The sequence below is a fragment of the Vanacampus margaritifer genome, chromosome 17 (genome assembly GCF_051991255.1).
Source record: "Vanacampus margaritifer isolate UIUO_Vmar chromosome 17, RoL_Vmar_1.0, whole genome shotgun sequence".
Taxonomy (NCBI): Eukaryota; Metazoa; Chordata; class Actinopteri; order Syngnathiformes; family Syngnathidae; genus Vanacampus; species Vanacampus margaritifer.
The window spans coordinates 20,375,839-20,390,153 of record NC_135448.1 but is presented as its reverse complement, the minus strand read 5'-3'; the positions used below and the strand labels follow the sequence as shown (position 1 = coordinate 20,390,153).

The following is a 14,315-nucleotide window of genomic DNA, read 5'->3' as shown; positions in this document are numbered from 1 at the left end:
ATTTTTTTAAATGTAATATTTTTGGTTGATTCAATAGAAGTTAAAAAAAACCTATTGGTTTAAGTTTATGAAATAAAAACAATATGACTCCGTGGCCCGCTAATACGGTATTGTAAATAAATGAACGGAACATAAAAAGTCCATTCTCATTTCTTGTCATTTGAATTATGTCTCCATGACGAGTGGGGGGAAACTCATGAAAACCGGAAGCCAAGCGTCTTATCTTGAAAGCCTCCACCAGAAGTGTTCCTCACCCAGTGAGACTTGACTTCTGAGCACTTCACAACTTGAACCAAGAGACCCAAGTGGACTCCTGAAAGTCGCTCTTTCGCACTTTTCGGGCGGACGTTAAGAAGCAACGACATCGACCACCGGGAAACTTTATTCATTCATCTGTTCATTATTTGGGTGCCGTGCGCTCGGCATGCTGCGCTTGTGGCCGCCGCCGCCTGCAGCAGCCGCGGCGCTTCGCTCTGCTGCGGTTCGGCCGCGGAGTCCACCGTCACCGTCGCCGTCGCCGCGGCGGCTGCTCGGAACTCACGGCCGTAAAGAGTCCAGGGAGCCGCTCAACTCGCCCAGGCAGGCCAAGGAGTTCATCTACCGCCTGCAGCCCCGCGAGAGGGTCTGCTTGCTCAAGGAGCTCCAGAACTTCGAGTCCATCGCCATCGCTCAAGGTGCGTCCTATTTATACGCCTCAAACAAGCGTCACTTCCAGCTTTGAGGCTCACCTGGCGGCCTTTCATAAGAATGGGCGCGGCCTACACATCAGCGCCGGCCGTGATTGGTCGCGTGAGTATTAATTGGACATCCGGGAGCTCTTTTGGAGTTCGTCTCTGTTCGTTTCTCGGCTCCCCAAATACAAGTTTGTCTCCAACGGAAACATCAAATCATCCTCAAAAGATGACTCACCATATTTGTAGTCATGTTTTTTTTAGGGTATTTGTTTTCGTGGGGATTTCTGACCGAAAAATTCAGCTCCGCCCTCCTGGAATGTTGTCCAAGAAAATGTCTGACTGAATGCTGGGAGTCTTGCCTGTTATATTTTATTTAAATAGGATTGTTATCACTCGTATTTTTTGGTAATGTCGTTGTTTTAATATGAAATGTATAATCATATGAACGTTCATTATGGAAGTCCAAACTTGACGGATGTTTTCCCTCCACAGAATCAGTTGAACCTTCGCCACCAACCGCGGCGCAGATCAGATACAGTCAGTTTCACAAAACAAAATCGACAGTCTCGTCTCACACACGACACACACTCACCTGACCACTGTTTGCCTCTTTCAGTTTTATTCCACAATACTCTTCCCTTCATTGGCTTTGGTTTCCTGGACAACGCCATCATGATCTCAGCCGTGAGTTTCCTGCCTTCTTGTTGTTCTTGCGCCATCAGGTGTGCAACTTGTCACTTTTTTTGCTCTTCTTCCGGCCTGCAGGGGACGCAGATTGAGCTTTCCATCGGAATCACGCTGGGAATCTCCACCATGGCCGGTAACGTCCTATCGCCGTGATTTCAAATCGTTCCCAAAAGTTGAGTTGAGTTGAACGCGGCCACAGAGCAACGCTTCCATCCTCAAGTGGTCCCTCTAGCGCCCCCGGCTGGCCCGGAGGATCATCAGTGTGTTGCTGTGGTTACCACGACGTCCGGTTGCGTTGGTGCGCGTGAAGGTCCAAGCAAGTGTTCCAATTTTGTTTTGCTTTTGTGCCCGCAGCCGCCGCTTTGGGGAATCTGATTTCCGACCTGGCGGGTCTCGGGTAAGAACTTTCTCCGTTTATGAGGACACTTTGAAGGCAGGCCTGCAACTCTCTCAACAAGTCTTGAATGGGAATTTTGGAGCTCTTATCGGCCTGCTATCAGATTGTGACAAAAATAAATATTCAATGCCGACTTTGACCTGAACCCAAACGCGAATACGAAGATGACTGCGAGGTCTTCCTTCCAACTTTCAAATGTCCGCTATGTGATGTTCTTCCTTTCGCCCGCGTATGTGCTCGCCATCTCAGGCGTGTGTTTGCTTAGTTTGGCAGGTTACGTGGAGGCGCTGGCGTCCAAACTGGGCATGCAGGTCCCGGACCTGACGCCCAAGCAGGTCGACATGTGGCAGACCAGGCTCAGCTCGCACACGGTGAGGTCGGACGGCCGGCGCCCAACCCTGGCCGCCATTAACGTCGCCATTAACGCCGTCTGCCCCGCAGGGCAAAGCCATCGGCGTCATCATCGGCTGCGTCTTGGGAATGTTCCCGCTCTTGTTAGTCAGCGACGACGACAACAAGAAGGCCAAGGCGGACAAAATGGCGGACAAAATGGCGGAGAAGGTGGCGCCGTCCTAAGGCCGAGCGAGCGGACGGGCCCCCGTTTGCTGGTGCTGGCCTGTAAAGACCTGGACAATTTCCTGCCTCCATTTCCAGGAGAATTCTTGAAATGTTCCAAATTGCAAGAGAATTGAAGATCATTTTTTTTGTCAGCACAAATCGAGTTTGCATCGCGTGCAAAATACAGCAAATGTGGGTTCATGCGACGGCGTCACGCTGCATGGATGGGACAGTTCGGACATTGAAACTAAATTGGAGATTGGGGGGGGGGGTACTGGTACTGGTACTGGTACTGGTACTGGTCAATAGATTCCCCTACAAAATGATTGACACTTTTTGTAATTGCCATGAGAAAGGTTTTGTCTCATTTTTTCTCCTGGGAACAAATAAGACAAAAAAGTGAGGAGGGACAAGTTGAGTTTCAGTTTTCTGGTTTCATGTGACATTCTGGAAAATTCTCCTCTGCGGCGCCATGAAAGTGAAGACTTTTTCTTTTTGTTGGAAATATATTTTGTGGCTTGCGTTGCAGAAGGCGTGTCCAGAAATTCCTGGAAAGTTTCCCAGATTGACCGTCGGATGCGTTTTGTCATTTTTGCCACACGGACAACGCGAATGTCACAAATGCATTTGAATAAAAGAAAACGAGCGGTGGAGGACGTTTGTTTGTTTGTATGCGAACACACAACCGCATTATTATCCACGTGGATGACATTTGTTCCTGACGACGTTGCACGCACGCACGCACGCACGCGGCTGTCACGCACGCTCATTTTGCCGCGCAACAACAGCAAGCAAAAAAAGTCGTGCGCTAGCAACATGTCAATGCTAACGATTGACAAAAACAATCGATGGACGGAAACATCACGAGGACAATTGTTGGACATTTGTCCAAATGTTTTCAGTCAAATTTGTCCCCTCACTGCCGTGCGACGATTTCAAAGTGCTGCCGATGACTCGCGTTTGTCGCGTCATCGGCAGCAAAAGTTCCCAAAAGTCACCTTCAGTTGCTGCAAACAAAAAGAATCACAATTTCAATCTTTACTTTGGGCTTCCAATCACAACATTGATTGGCCTCCACTTCATCAACAAATCAAATAGACAAGACTTCAAGCACACTTCCTGTTTGCACTTGTCCACTTCCTGTCTTGCCAGCAGGGCAAAGCGAAGGTCACGCACACACACACACACACACACACGTGCAACAAAAAGCAGGAAGGAATGTTGAGGTTGCGTCCGAAGCGCCTTCAGTGTCTGTTGCTACGGCGACCGGCGCCCTGCGAGCGCTCGCCGCCACATGTCGATGACATCACTTCCTCCAGGAAGCTGAGAATCAAAGAGAGGAAGGTGCGCGTCAGTGGATGAATGCGTGCGTGCGTGCGTGCGTGCGTGCGTGCGTGCGTGCGTGCGTGCGTGCGCGACCTCTTGGTGTTGAGCATGCTGGTCCCGCCCAGGACCACGCGCACGCCGGGCGTGTTGCGGTTCAAGTTGTAAACGCTGAGCGCTTCTTCGTAGGTGGCTCCTCCGATCACAAACACCAGCACGTCCTGAGGCCTGCGCGCACACACACACACACGCACGCGTCATCGCCACAGCCGTGCGGCGACCCGTCACCTCCCGCGGCGACCCGTCGTCACCTGTCCCTCAGGCTGCTGGATCCCAAATACGGAAACTGGCTGTCCTTCAGACGACCTTTCAGCAGCTGATCCAGCGTGTCGTGAAGGAGCGGCTGATGTTGCGCGTACACGTTCTCCACGCCCTGCGCACGCACGCACGCACGCACGTCACACCACGTGTGTGTTTACAAGCGGGGGGGGGGGATTGGTCGCACACCTTGAGGCCTTTGAAGAACTGCTTGGTGATGGCGACGGCGTCTGTGGGCGCGATAAGGTCACTTCCTCGAACCCTCTTGCCGCCGTACTCCACCACGCACTGGACCATCTGACACACACGGCGACAGCAAATGCGGACGGACGGATGGACGTGATCAGGGTTCGACATGGACTATTGGCGCGGCCGCCGTACCTTGCGCCGTCGCTCGGACACGCCCCTCCTGGCGAGCTCGTCCATGAGGGCGGGCAGGACGCTGCTGCTGTGGCGCTCGTAGCGCAGCGCGTAGAGCGCCACCAGGCGCGCGGCGTCCAGCTCCGTCACGCGCGGGTTCTGCAGCAGCCGGCGCACGTTCTGAACACACAACGGCGCCGTTTGTTGAGCGCTAGCGTGCCGGCGGCAGGTGGGCTGGCGGGCGGGCGTCGTTTACCTGCTGCGCGCTGCTGTGGTCGTTCTGGCACGCCAGCTCCTGCTCCACCTCCGACACCTCCATCAGCTGGCGCTCGGCCACCAGGCGCGACAGCTCGCCCACCACCGTCACGTGCTTGGACACCGCGCCCGACATCTTCTTGAACTGCGGGTAGTTGTCCACGAAGGCCTGCGGCGCCGGCGGGGGCGGAGTCAGTCAGGGCAAAGGCGTGCACACGCGCGGAGAGGCGGCCGCACCTTCATGTCCGAGATGGACTCCAGCTTCTGTTGGCCTTTGGGTCGCTTCTTCTGGAAGTCCTCCATCAGGTTCTTGATGTTGGTGCCGATCTCGCCAAAGTTCAAGTACAAGTTCTGCAACAAGCCACACCCACAACGGGATTTGCAGGTTTTTTTTGCCAGCGAGCCTCGCGATCGCTCGGCGCCGCGGACGAGACGCGGCACGAGGAAAGAAGACAAAAACAATTGGGTTGTCGCCTTCCTTTCGGGTTCGGCCTCATGGACCGACGCATGTCCAGGCGAGCAAATGGAACGCACCTTTGCCACAAAGGCAAACCTGATGACGAATGATTCTCATAAGTGACAGCTGGCGTGAGTCCAAAATCTTCTCAGGAAAGGCCAAAAAGGTCAACATTGCATCATCAAAAAGAGCAAAACATTTGACAATCATTTGAACAATGGACGCGCACACAAAAGTTTGGCTTTGCAGAGGAAAATAATTTTGAGGGTTGCGAGTCCAACGCCGGCCAAATCTTCAATTCAGTCAATTGGCACTCAATGGTGAGCTAACGGAATCATTTGGTTCACTTTGCAGCCGCGGCTGCTATGAAATTGTGAAGCAAGCTAGCAATAGCGTTAGCCGCATGCACTCGGGGCGTGGCCGCGCTGGCAGACGGCCAAACGGCAAAGCGGGCTTCGAGTGCGGTCGTCTGCCGGCTCAATTTGGAAAAATCACATTTGCAAGCAAAATCAGCTCGCAAAGGAAAAGAAAAGAATCCGAAGTCCGAAGTCAACGTGCATGTGATTTTTTTTACAAGTTGGAAATTGACCTCCAAAGACAGACAAGGAATGCACGCGGGGAAAACGGCGGCCGCTCTCTTTGTCACGCTGTGCGGCGGCGTGCCGTGAACTCACGTTGGCGTAGAAGTCGTCGTGGTCGGCGGAGAGGACGACCTCGCGCAGATCTTTGCTGATGCCGGGAACGCCGGACAAGTCGATGCGGTTGTTGTTGAGGCCCAGCAGCTCGTGAACCATCGCCTGGTACGTCCACTGGCGGGGAGGGAGCACATCGGCGCCGCTTGCTTAGCCACCAAAACCACAAAGCGACCCGCCCGCCGCCCGCCGGAATATGGCGGCCGTCTCACCTGGTTGAGCAGCGGCGTGATGGCGTCGTCGCTGCGGTCCAGGATGAGCAGCAGCGGCGGCACTTCCGTCTTCCTGAAGTCAAACAGCTCGTACTCCTTGGTGATGATTTGCTGCACATCAGAGTTCAAAGGTCAGGGCGGGCGGTGAGAACGAGCGGCGGCGGCGGCGGTGGGCGGCGCCTTGACCTTGACGCTCTCCGCCAGCCGTTTGGACATGTCGGACGACAGCTGGTAGCGGATCATGGGACACTTCTTCAGGGCCAGCAGGACCGACGTCAGGCCTTGCGTGCAGCGCCACAACATGGGCGGGTCCCAGCTACGACCCTGTCACACGCACGCACGCACGCACGCACGCACGCACGTGAGCCTGCAGAAAGGTGGCAGCCGCTGCCGGCAAATCTCCTTTCTTACCTTGGCCACAGCCTGCAGATTGAGGGAGAACACGTGAGGGTTGACGGCAACGAAATCGCCGTAAAACTCCTGTGGAAACGCGCGCGCACACACACGCACGCACACGCACGCACACACACAAGCAATTAGCATGAGACCCAAAAAAGATGTCAGCAATTGTGACGAGCCGTGTTTTGTTTCGTTTGCTGGAATTTGCGTTTTGTGGTCACCGATTTGCCAAACATGCTGAAAATTCATTTTCAAGCCAGCACGAGCGCGCCAAGCCACGCCCCTTCCGTCACGTGGCATCGCGCGCAACGTTTACTGGCACGTTTTGATGTTTGATTGATTGCAAACCAACCCGATCCTCGTTTGTACGCGGCTTTTTTTTGGGGGGCGTCCGGTCACGATTCAACGTGCGCTCCAAAAAGGAGGAAGCAGGCGTCGCTCACCTGCACTTCGGCGACCACTTCCTGTTCGTCAGCCTCGGCCAGAGCTTTGATTTCACTTTTGCTGATCACGTTGCTGAAGTCTGACGCGCACACACGCACGCACACGCGCACACACACACACACACATATGAGTCGAGCGCGTCTGGCCAAGATGGCGGGCAGCCGACTGCGTGTTCTCACAGATGAAGTAGACGCCGTACTTTGGTCTTCTCAGCTCCTGGATCAGATGCTCCACGTTCTCCTGCAGCACAAACACACGTTAACCTGCCGCTCTTCATCTTCTCATGATGATGACGATGATGATGACGACCTTGGTGGGTCTGAGGAAGCAGATGGCCTTCAAGTGTTTCATGCTTTCTCTGCCGTGAGAGTCGATGCGCTCGAAGAGGTACACCTCCTTCTGCAGGATCTCCGACTGCGTGTAGACCACGCTCACCACGCTGGTCTGCACACGCACACGCACACGCACACGCAACAGTGAGCGCTTGCCGCTTCCCAATGACGGGCCAACGAGTACACTTTTGTGACAAACCATCATCAGACGTCAACATCTTTTGTTTCCATGCCGTTGTCGTTATGCATTTCTTATCGTAGAAGTACAGACAGACACTCGTGTTGAAACAAAAAAAAAATCTCTGGTCGAATAGCTCGCAATCATCAACAATCAAGTGAACATGCAACAGCCCATCAGCTAAAAAAATAAAAAATAAATGCTGCAAAATAGAAAACCTACCCTGTGGGAGTCACAATATTGTGAGAATATAGTCTAATAATAATAATGGTTTGCTCGCTGCGAGGCTCTCGTGACTCCATTCGCGTCAAACACGCACTGAACACAATGTTTTTAGGCAACGTTGTCACTAACAGTGGCAACGTAAGATGGCTGCTCTCTGGCTTTCGTGGCCGTTGTGAGCAACTGCGCATGCGCAAGTCGATACCCCGTAAAAGCTCATGTTTTTAGCATTTAGCCTACGTTTTTATGTTCAAACGACTTTATCAATACGTTGGAAGGACACTTTGCAGTAAGTGTTGACTCCACATTGGCACTACCACGCGTCCGCAAAAAAAAAAAAAGAGGACGATTGCGCAGTCACAAATAGCTGAAAAGTGAAGGTGGTCTTTGTACCCCTGAGGCTGTTGTAATGTTCGCTGGGGTTTTCTTCTCTCTCTCTCTCACTCACTCACTCACTCACTCACCGTCTCCTTATCCATGAGCAGCACCTTCATCCCGGCCCCGCTGCTCTCGATCATCTTGGAGATGTACTGCTTCACCGCCAGCGTCACGTTCATGGCGGCCGCCAACAAAGACAACAACGACGACAAGAAGAACAAGAGGCGCTAAATGACAAGGCGGGCGTCCAGGTGAGCCCGGACAGGAGAAAAAAAAGAGCCCGCAAACGCGCTCGACTCCGTCCGCTGAGCCGCAACCTGCTGCTCAACACAACGCAAACTGCCAAGGAACCCGCCGCGGTGCGCATGCGCGGCACGTCGGCCATTTTGGGCGGAAGTCGATCTTTGACGTCCAACCACAACATTCAAAATAAAACTCGACGGGAAAAGAACAAAAACAAAAAACAGTCAGCGTATTAATAATGATAATAATGATGAAAATAATAATCATTTTAATAATGGTGATAATAATAATAATAATAATACATTGGCGCCTTGAGACACAAGTTGATTTACTTCTTTGGCTTATTTCAAATCTACGGATCTAGGGTATAATTATTATTATTATTATTATTATTTCCATACCCTGGCACCAGAGGGGCTCCGTTGTACGCTTTCGACTCAATGCCACAGAATTAATGAATGACTTTGACATTTTTCGAGGTTTTGAATAAAATATTTTTCAATTATTAGCATAAAAAGCCTTTTGTGGTTATTTGTGACTCTTTGAAAGGTTTGTACTGATGATAAACATCTCATATTAGCTTCTTTTTTTGTTGCACTCACACACATATACGGTGTCCAAGGCGGGAAGTTTTCAACTTTGCTTTCAAGAACGCGCACATTTTTGTCAACAAAATCAAATGAAAAGGAAATCATGAGCTTTCTTCAAACACGCACGCACAAAGAGAGTCAGAGGTGCGAGTTTGCCGTGGAAAGCGCTTGCTAAAGGTCACCTCGCCTTTTCATGTTTCATGTCGCTTGCATTTAAAGAGCGTCGCGCATCGTGAAGGTCGTCGACGCTATCAGCCGGCAAAATGCCAAACCTGCGATAAGCGGCCAGAAATGAAAAGAAGCGCGAAAGCGTCACGGCGACGTCACCTCGCTCGCCTCCGATTGGACCATCCCGTCGCGCGACGGGAAGCCGCCGTCGTCCACGTCAAAAACATTTTTCCTGCATTGATCGATCGATCAGCTCGATGGAGAAAGTCGCGTGTCCATCGATGATCAATCCAAACTCTCCATTCATCCGCTATGAAGCTGATTAGTTAACCCGGTTGGGTACTTGAAAGGGGGCGGAGCTAGACGCAGCACAGCGAGTTGATTGGCGGGCAGACAGGAAGTCATGTGACACGGGCATCTTGGTGAAGAAGGTTTAGTCAACCAAATCCAGCTGACACGACTCGACGGCGGGCGGCGCCGCACCCGTGAGGACGCCCGTGAGGACGCCCGTGAGGACGCCCGTGAGGACGCCAGGACACGGCACAGTCTCATTTGCTTTTGTCTACTCGCTGGTTCAACTCACTGGCGGCCATCTTGCAACATTTTGCACACACGCAAGTCAACATCGCACTCGTTAACATTTCAAATGCAAGAAACAGGACACTGCCACCTAGTGGCACGCGTGCATCATTCAAGTTGTTTCCAACGTTGAGATTGAGTGTGCAGCAACATCAGACGCATTGCGTTGAAAAAAAGAGGACGTTTTTCACAAGTTTATTTGACAATGGCAGAGAATGACTTTTGACAGTTAGCCGTTAGCATGCTAGCTGGACAACACAAAAGTCTTGGAAAGTGTCGTAAAATGGCGTCCTCGCGGTCGTTCGATTGGTCGCTGGATTGGTCGCTCGTTCAGTAGCAGCGCAGGAAGAACGTGTTGCAGGCCGTCCCTCGCAGGCAGTCGCACAATCGTCCGATTCGGGGGCCGTGCTTCATGGCGCAGCGCTCGCCCACGTCGCACTGCACACGCACACGCCAACACGCAACATGACACACTTCTTGATGGCGCCCTGCCAGGCAGGAAAAGAAAACGTGTGCGCGCTTCTGACCCGCGGGATGACGCTGGCCTTCTTCTCCAGCGGCAAGCCTGCCACGCCTCCTGCCACGCCTCCTGCCACGCCTCCTGACACGCCTCCTGGCACACCTCCTGCCACGCCTCCTGACACGCCTCCTGACACGCCTTCCGCCTCGTCCAGGAAGCTCCGCAGCACCTCCGCCTTCACGCACACACATCAGCCGTATCAGCGTGTGTGTGCGTGTTGTCAAACGCGGCTTGATGATTGGCGGCTTGCTAATCAATAGGCAAGATTTCAAAAGTCATCCTAAGCGCTGATTGGCTGTCAAAAAAAATGCCGCCGAACTCGGGTGAGACGCACGCAGAGATTTTCAGTGGCTAAAAAACAGGAAGTGGGCGCGCACACACACACGCACACACACGCACACACATGCAGGCACAAAGACGCAGATTGCCGAACCAGATCGTCGTTTGCCAGCGGCAAGAATTTGTCTTGGTGGAGCGCGGGCGGAAGCTGCACTTCAGTGGATAACCTTTGACCCCAGCAGACGAGCGTCAACAGGGACAGACACACGTACGGGAACAGGAACGCTCGCGTGCTCTCCATCGCACCTGCGGCAACGACAACAACAGGAGTGACACCATTTTGCCGGCACAAAGGCTGGCGTGGCTTTTGTGCCGGCAAAATGAGAAACGTGCGAGAAAAGACGAACAGTTGCAAACCTGCTTGTCGGCCAGCAGATTGAAATCCTTCAACTTCTTCAACTTCTTCAACTTCTTCAACTTGGTCTCCTCGTCCTCGTCCTTGTTGTGATGTTTGTGCGTGTGCGTGTGGCGGCCGGCGCCTTTATGCTGCCGTCTGCCCCTCCCACACGCTCATTTGTCACGTGGTCACCTCCAAAGTGCGTCTGGCGTGCGTGTGATGGATGAAGACGGCGTCTGCTCCATATTCAACAGGTCGCCCAAGGTGAGCGGTCGCCCGAGTCGCCCGTCAAACGACAGCAAAAGTCCTCGGCCGGGATTTGTGTGTGTGCGTGTATCTTGGCATGTTTGTGCGTGGATGTGAACGCTCGCTTGGGAACGCGTGCGTGCGTGCGCGTGACCTGGTCGGAAAGACAAACGAGGTGTTTTGGTCCTGGCCGGCGTTGGCCCCGCCCACAAGCGTCAAGCAAGGCCTCGTTGGCGTGCACGTGCCATCGTTGTCACGGCTCACACGGAGGAAAGCGCAGCAGGCGGGCCGGACACGCGCATGTTGTCACACACACGCCAGGATGTGTGTGTGTGTGCGTGTGTGTGACAAAATGAAAATGCTTCATTTTCTTGAACTTCCAATCGTGTTGTTGTTTTTCCGATTGATTAAGGAAAGTGGCCAAGTGCGATTTGGGGGACGATAGCCGACCTCATTCCAAGATATCGCAACTTCCTGGCAACAGGAGCCGTCGTTAGAGAGAGTTTGGCCAACCGGGTTTTCCGCAGGGTAACAAGATGGCGTCCATATGTCATGTCATGTGAAAACGATTGGTCACTTTCTTTTGTAGTGGTATCGGTACTTGGTATCAGAAGAAGACCAAAGTTTCCATTTCTGATCATCAATTTGTGCTCGATCGATCCCTTTCAAAAAGGAAACAACAAAGGAAAGTTGTGACCAATCTTTATTGTTGTTTGTCAAAACAAACTTTCACTTAACTTTGAACTGATCGATCGATTGATTGTCTTCTTCAAATTTCCGAAAGAGACTTTTGTGTGCGTGCGTGTCACGTGGCGGGTCACGTGTGCGTTTCCATGACGACCATCATCATCATCATGGTCACCGAGAAGACGAAGGTCGAGGATGACGCGTTGCCGGCCGTGACTCCGCCCCTCTCTGTGTGCTCCTGCCGGGTTGCCGTGGTAACGCCCGCCTGGTCTTCATCCCAATCCTGGTCCTGGTCTAAATCCTCCTGTGAGTCCAGCAGCAGGAACTTGTCCAGGTCCTCGCTGCTCGTGTTGCCTGCAGACACGCACACACATTAACAATCGGAGTTTGTGGTGTGTGTGTGTGCGTGCGTGTGTGGAGGACGTGCGTGTGTTGTCTCACTGAAGAAAATGAATGTCAGTGTGGCGTTGTCGTCGTCATATTGGTAGTCTGGCGATGACGTCGTCAGCTCAGCATTGCAACCTGCGCGCACGCACGCACGCACGCACGTTCCAGATGATAAGACGTGCGGAACGCGAGGGGGAGTTTGAACATTTGGATGAATCACACACGCACACGCACCGATAGGAAATGAAGCTTATTGATTATATTTAGAGAGTGGGCGTGTCCTTATGTCAACAGCTGTCAATCAGGCCGCTTCCCGTCACACAGATGTGAAAGATGATTGACAGCTGACACACACACACACACACACACACACACACACACACGGCCCCAACCGAGTCATGCTGTGCGTGGCTGTGAAAGAGACTTTGTGAACACACACAAACGCTGAAGGGAAAGAAAGTTGAAGTTGACATCACACGCACGCACGAAGACGCAAATGAAATGTGAACTGACCTGCGGTGATGAAGAGGACGAGCGCAAGTGCGGACACACAACAGGACAACATGCTGCACTGACTAGTTGCGTGTGTGCGTGTGCGTGTGTGTGAGGCTTCAACTACAAGAAAGGAGGAGGGGGCGGGGCCTTATGGGGAGGGGGGGGGGGGGCGGTTGTATTTTCCCAGCCAAGTAAGTTGGGGGCTCGCCAAAACAATTTCATGTTTCTTCTTGTCCAAAAACAAAGCAGACAAAAAGTGCATCTTATATGAAGAAAAAAAAAAGTGTAAGTAACTGATGCTCTCAAGTCAAGACAGAATTTGCATTTGCTAAACTCAACTCACATCTTCGTCACACCCACTTTTTTAACACCAACTGCTGGCTGTGTGTGTGTGTGTGTGTGTGCTACAAAAAAGCTCTTTGTTTCATTCAAGCACAGCTGGACGCTCAACAATGGGCTCAACACACACACACGCACACGCACACACACACACACACGCACACGCACACACACACACACTCATGCACACGCAGACGCAGTTCCCGCGTCCTTCTTCTATTTCCCGTTCTCAGGCCTCGTCACCTGATTATGACGACGACAAACGAATTGGGGCCGATGATGTCATCAGAGGTGAAAGGTCAGGGTTCGGAGGTTTGTCGGGAGTAGGCGGAGTCTGGAACAGAAAAAGATGAAGCTCACCCAAAAGATACATCACAAAGGTCAAAGTTCATGCCCAAAGGACAAATAGACGATGGATTGGTGAAGTGATGGACGGATGGACGGACGGCGACGTGATGACGTAGCTCCAATCTTTTGCTGTGAAAATGTTTGTCAAGTGACGTGATTTGGCTGAAGGGCATCGTGGGAAAGAAACATCAGATAAGTGATGACAGGACAAGGGGGGGGGGGGGTGTCACTCCCCAGTGGGGATGGGGGGGGGGGCGCACGCATCCTGTAAACACGCATGCGAGAATTCAACATGCGCGTGCTCAAAAAGGTGCAGGAAGGGCGAGCGCACAATACAAAGTAAAGAAGAGTAAAAAAAAGAAAAAGAAAAAGAAAAAAGAAAAAAAAGTCACCTCGCCGCGTGGTCAAAAGCAGGTGCACGCGTGACGATGTCGCGCAGCGCGCAGGGAGGGGGTCAAAGTGCGCGGATGCGCTTCCCGAGCGCCCCAGGGCATGCTGGGAAAGTGCCGGCTTCTCACGGACGCTAAATTTAACCGCCGCAGCGGGACGTCAAATGTTCCGACGCACAGCGAACGCATCGTGACTGACGCATGCAGGCGTGACACGCACGCGCACGCAGTGCATCGCCGCTTTTTGTTTTGTTTTCTCAAGTGGCCTCGCAATGCTTCTCGTTCATATAGACTTGAAATGTATGTCATTATTCACACAAATAAATTCGGGATTTTCACGTTTCAGATCCAAAAATGGATCCGCGATGTTCACGTATCTAAGGCTCGTTCCTCCTCCGCCCACGAGGCGGCAGTGTTGCTGTCTCGTTTAAATTTGGAAATTGAAAAACGGAAAACGAGCCTTTATGCGATCCTCTAGAGGTGGGCATCGAGGGCCGAAGTCCTGCAGGTTTTGCATGTTGCCCTTCTCCAACACAGCTGATATATGATCAGCTCATCAGCAAGCTCTGCATAAGCCTGATAACGATCCTGTTGATTGGAATCAGCTTGTGTTGGACGTGAGAAACCTCCAAAACCTGCAGGACTCCGGCCCTCGAGGACCGAGATTGCCCACGTCTGCTCTAGTATGCGTCTATTTGACAAAATTCGGGGGGGGGGGGGGGGGGGGGGGGAATTACTACCCAAATTTGTTTCCATCGGCTC

The 14,315-nt window shown here is 52.4% G+C and overlaps 3 protein-coding genes across 7 annotated transcripts; 1 reads left to right on the top strand and 2 right to left on the bottom strand.

The window, feature by feature from the left end:
• The first annotated feature begins 166 nt into the window (after nucleotides 1-166).
• On the top strand, nucleotides 167-2,967 carry tmem65 (transmembrane protein 65). Its single transcript, XM_077547754.1, has 7 exons — nucleotides 167-674; nucleotides 1,167-1,211; nucleotides 1,291-1,358; nucleotides 1,440-1,494; nucleotides 1,716-1,758; nucleotides 2,024-2,129; nucleotides 2,200-2,967. The coding sequence occupies exons 1-7, from the start codon at nucleotides 425-427 to the stop codon at nucleotides 2,332-2,334; spliced, it is 702 nt and encodes a 233-aa protein (XP_077403880.1). The 5' UTR covers nucleotides 167-424; the 3' UTR covers nucleotides 2,335-2,967.
• Nucleotides 2,968-3,339: 372 nt separating this feature from the next.
• On the bottom strand, nucleotides 3,340-8,236 carry vps45 (vacuolar protein sorting 45 homolog). The gene is made up of 15 exons (XM_077547752.1): nucleotides 7,973-8,236; nucleotides 7,086-7,220; nucleotides 6,956-7,016; nucleotides 6,776-6,855; nucleotides 6,345-6,413; nucleotides 6,120-6,257; nucleotides 5,934-6,044; nucleotides 5,704-5,838; nucleotides 4,810-4,923; nucleotides 4,574-4,741; nucleotides 4,339-4,497; nucleotides 4,147-4,254; nucleotides 3,951-4,072; nucleotides 3,736-3,867; nucleotides 3,340-3,639 (listed from the first exon to the last, which is right to left on the bottom strand). The coding sequence occupies exons 1-15, from the start codon at nucleotides 8,063-8,065 to the stop codon at nucleotides 3,561-3,563; spliced, it is 1,704 nt and encodes a 567-aa protein (XP_077403878.1). The 5' UTR covers nucleotides 8,066-8,236; the 3' UTR covers nucleotides 3,340-3,560.
• Nucleotides 8,237-9,645: 1,409 nt separating this feature from the next.
• cart4 (cocaine- and amphetamine-regulated transcript 4) lies at nucleotides 9,646-13,672 on the bottom strand. 5 transcript variants are annotated; one of them, XM_077548900.1, is made up of 7 exons: nucleotides 13,557-13,672; nucleotides 13,060-13,150; nucleotides 12,037-12,117; nucleotides 10,683-11,949; nucleotides 10,420-10,571; nucleotides 9,994-10,161; nucleotides 9,646-9,904 (listed from the first exon to the last, which is right to left on the bottom strand). In XM_077548900.1, exons 5-7 carry the CDS (start codon nucleotides 10,564-10,566, stop codon nucleotides 9,797-9,799), a joined length of 423 nt encoding a protein of 140 aa, XP_077405026.1. In that variant the 5' UTR covers nucleotides 10,567-10,571; nucleotides 10,683-11,949; nucleotides 12,037-12,117; nucleotides 13,060-13,150; nucleotides 13,557-13,672; the 3' UTR covers nucleotides 9,646-9,796. The 5 variants fall into 5 exon arrangements, with proteins under 5 accessions (XP_077405026.1, XP_077405028.1, XP_077405025.1 ...); XM_077548902.1 differs by lacking the exon at nucleotides 12,037-12,117; XM_077548899.1 differs by lacking the exons at nucleotides 13,060-13,150; nucleotides 13,557-13,672 and adding an exon at nucleotides 12,496-12,619.
• Nucleotides 13,673-14,315: the final 643 nt, after the last annotated feature.

Excerpts from the sequence above, each read along its gene's own strand:
- tmem65 (XM_077547754.1), top strand. The coding sequence starts at position 425 with ATGCTGCGCTTGTGGCCGCCGCCGCCTGCAGCAGCCGCGGCGCTTCGC. Across the intron at positions 1,359-1,439 it reads ACGCCATCATGATCTCAGCC|GGGACGCAGATTGAGCTTTC; the intron begins GTGAGTTTCCTG and ends TCCGGCCTGCAG. Across the intron at positions 1,759-2,023 it reads TCCGACCTGGCGGGTCTCGG|TTTGGCAGGTTACGTGGAGG; the intron begins GTAAGAACTTTC and ends GTGTTTGCTTAG.
- vps45 (XM_077547752.1), bottom strand. The coding sequence starts at position 8,065 with ATGAACGTGACGCTGGCGGTGAAGCAGTACATCTCCAAGATGATCGAG. Across the intron at positions 4,073-4,146 it reads AGTTCTTCAAAGGCCTCAAG|GGCGTGGAGAACGTGTACGC; the intron begins GTGTGCGACCAA and ends GTGCGTGCGCAG. Across the intron at positions 3,868-3,950 it reads TCCAGCAGCCTGAGGGACAG|GCCTCAGGACGTGCTGGTGT; the intron begins GTGACGACGGGT and ends GTGTGCGCGCAG.
- cart4 (XM_077548900.1), bottom strand. The coding sequence starts at position 10,566 with ATGGAGAGCACGCGAGCGTTCCTGTTCCCGTACGTGTGTCTGTCCCTG. Across the intron at positions 10,162-10,419 it reads CGCTGGCAAACGACGATCTG|GCGGAGGTGCTGCGGAGCTT; the intron begins GTTCGGCAATCT and ends GTGTGCGTGAAG. Across the intron at positions 9,905-9,993 it reads AGGCCAGCGTCATCCCGCGG|TGCGACGTGGGCGAGCGCTG; the intron begins GTCAGAAGCGCG and ends GTGCGTGTGCAG.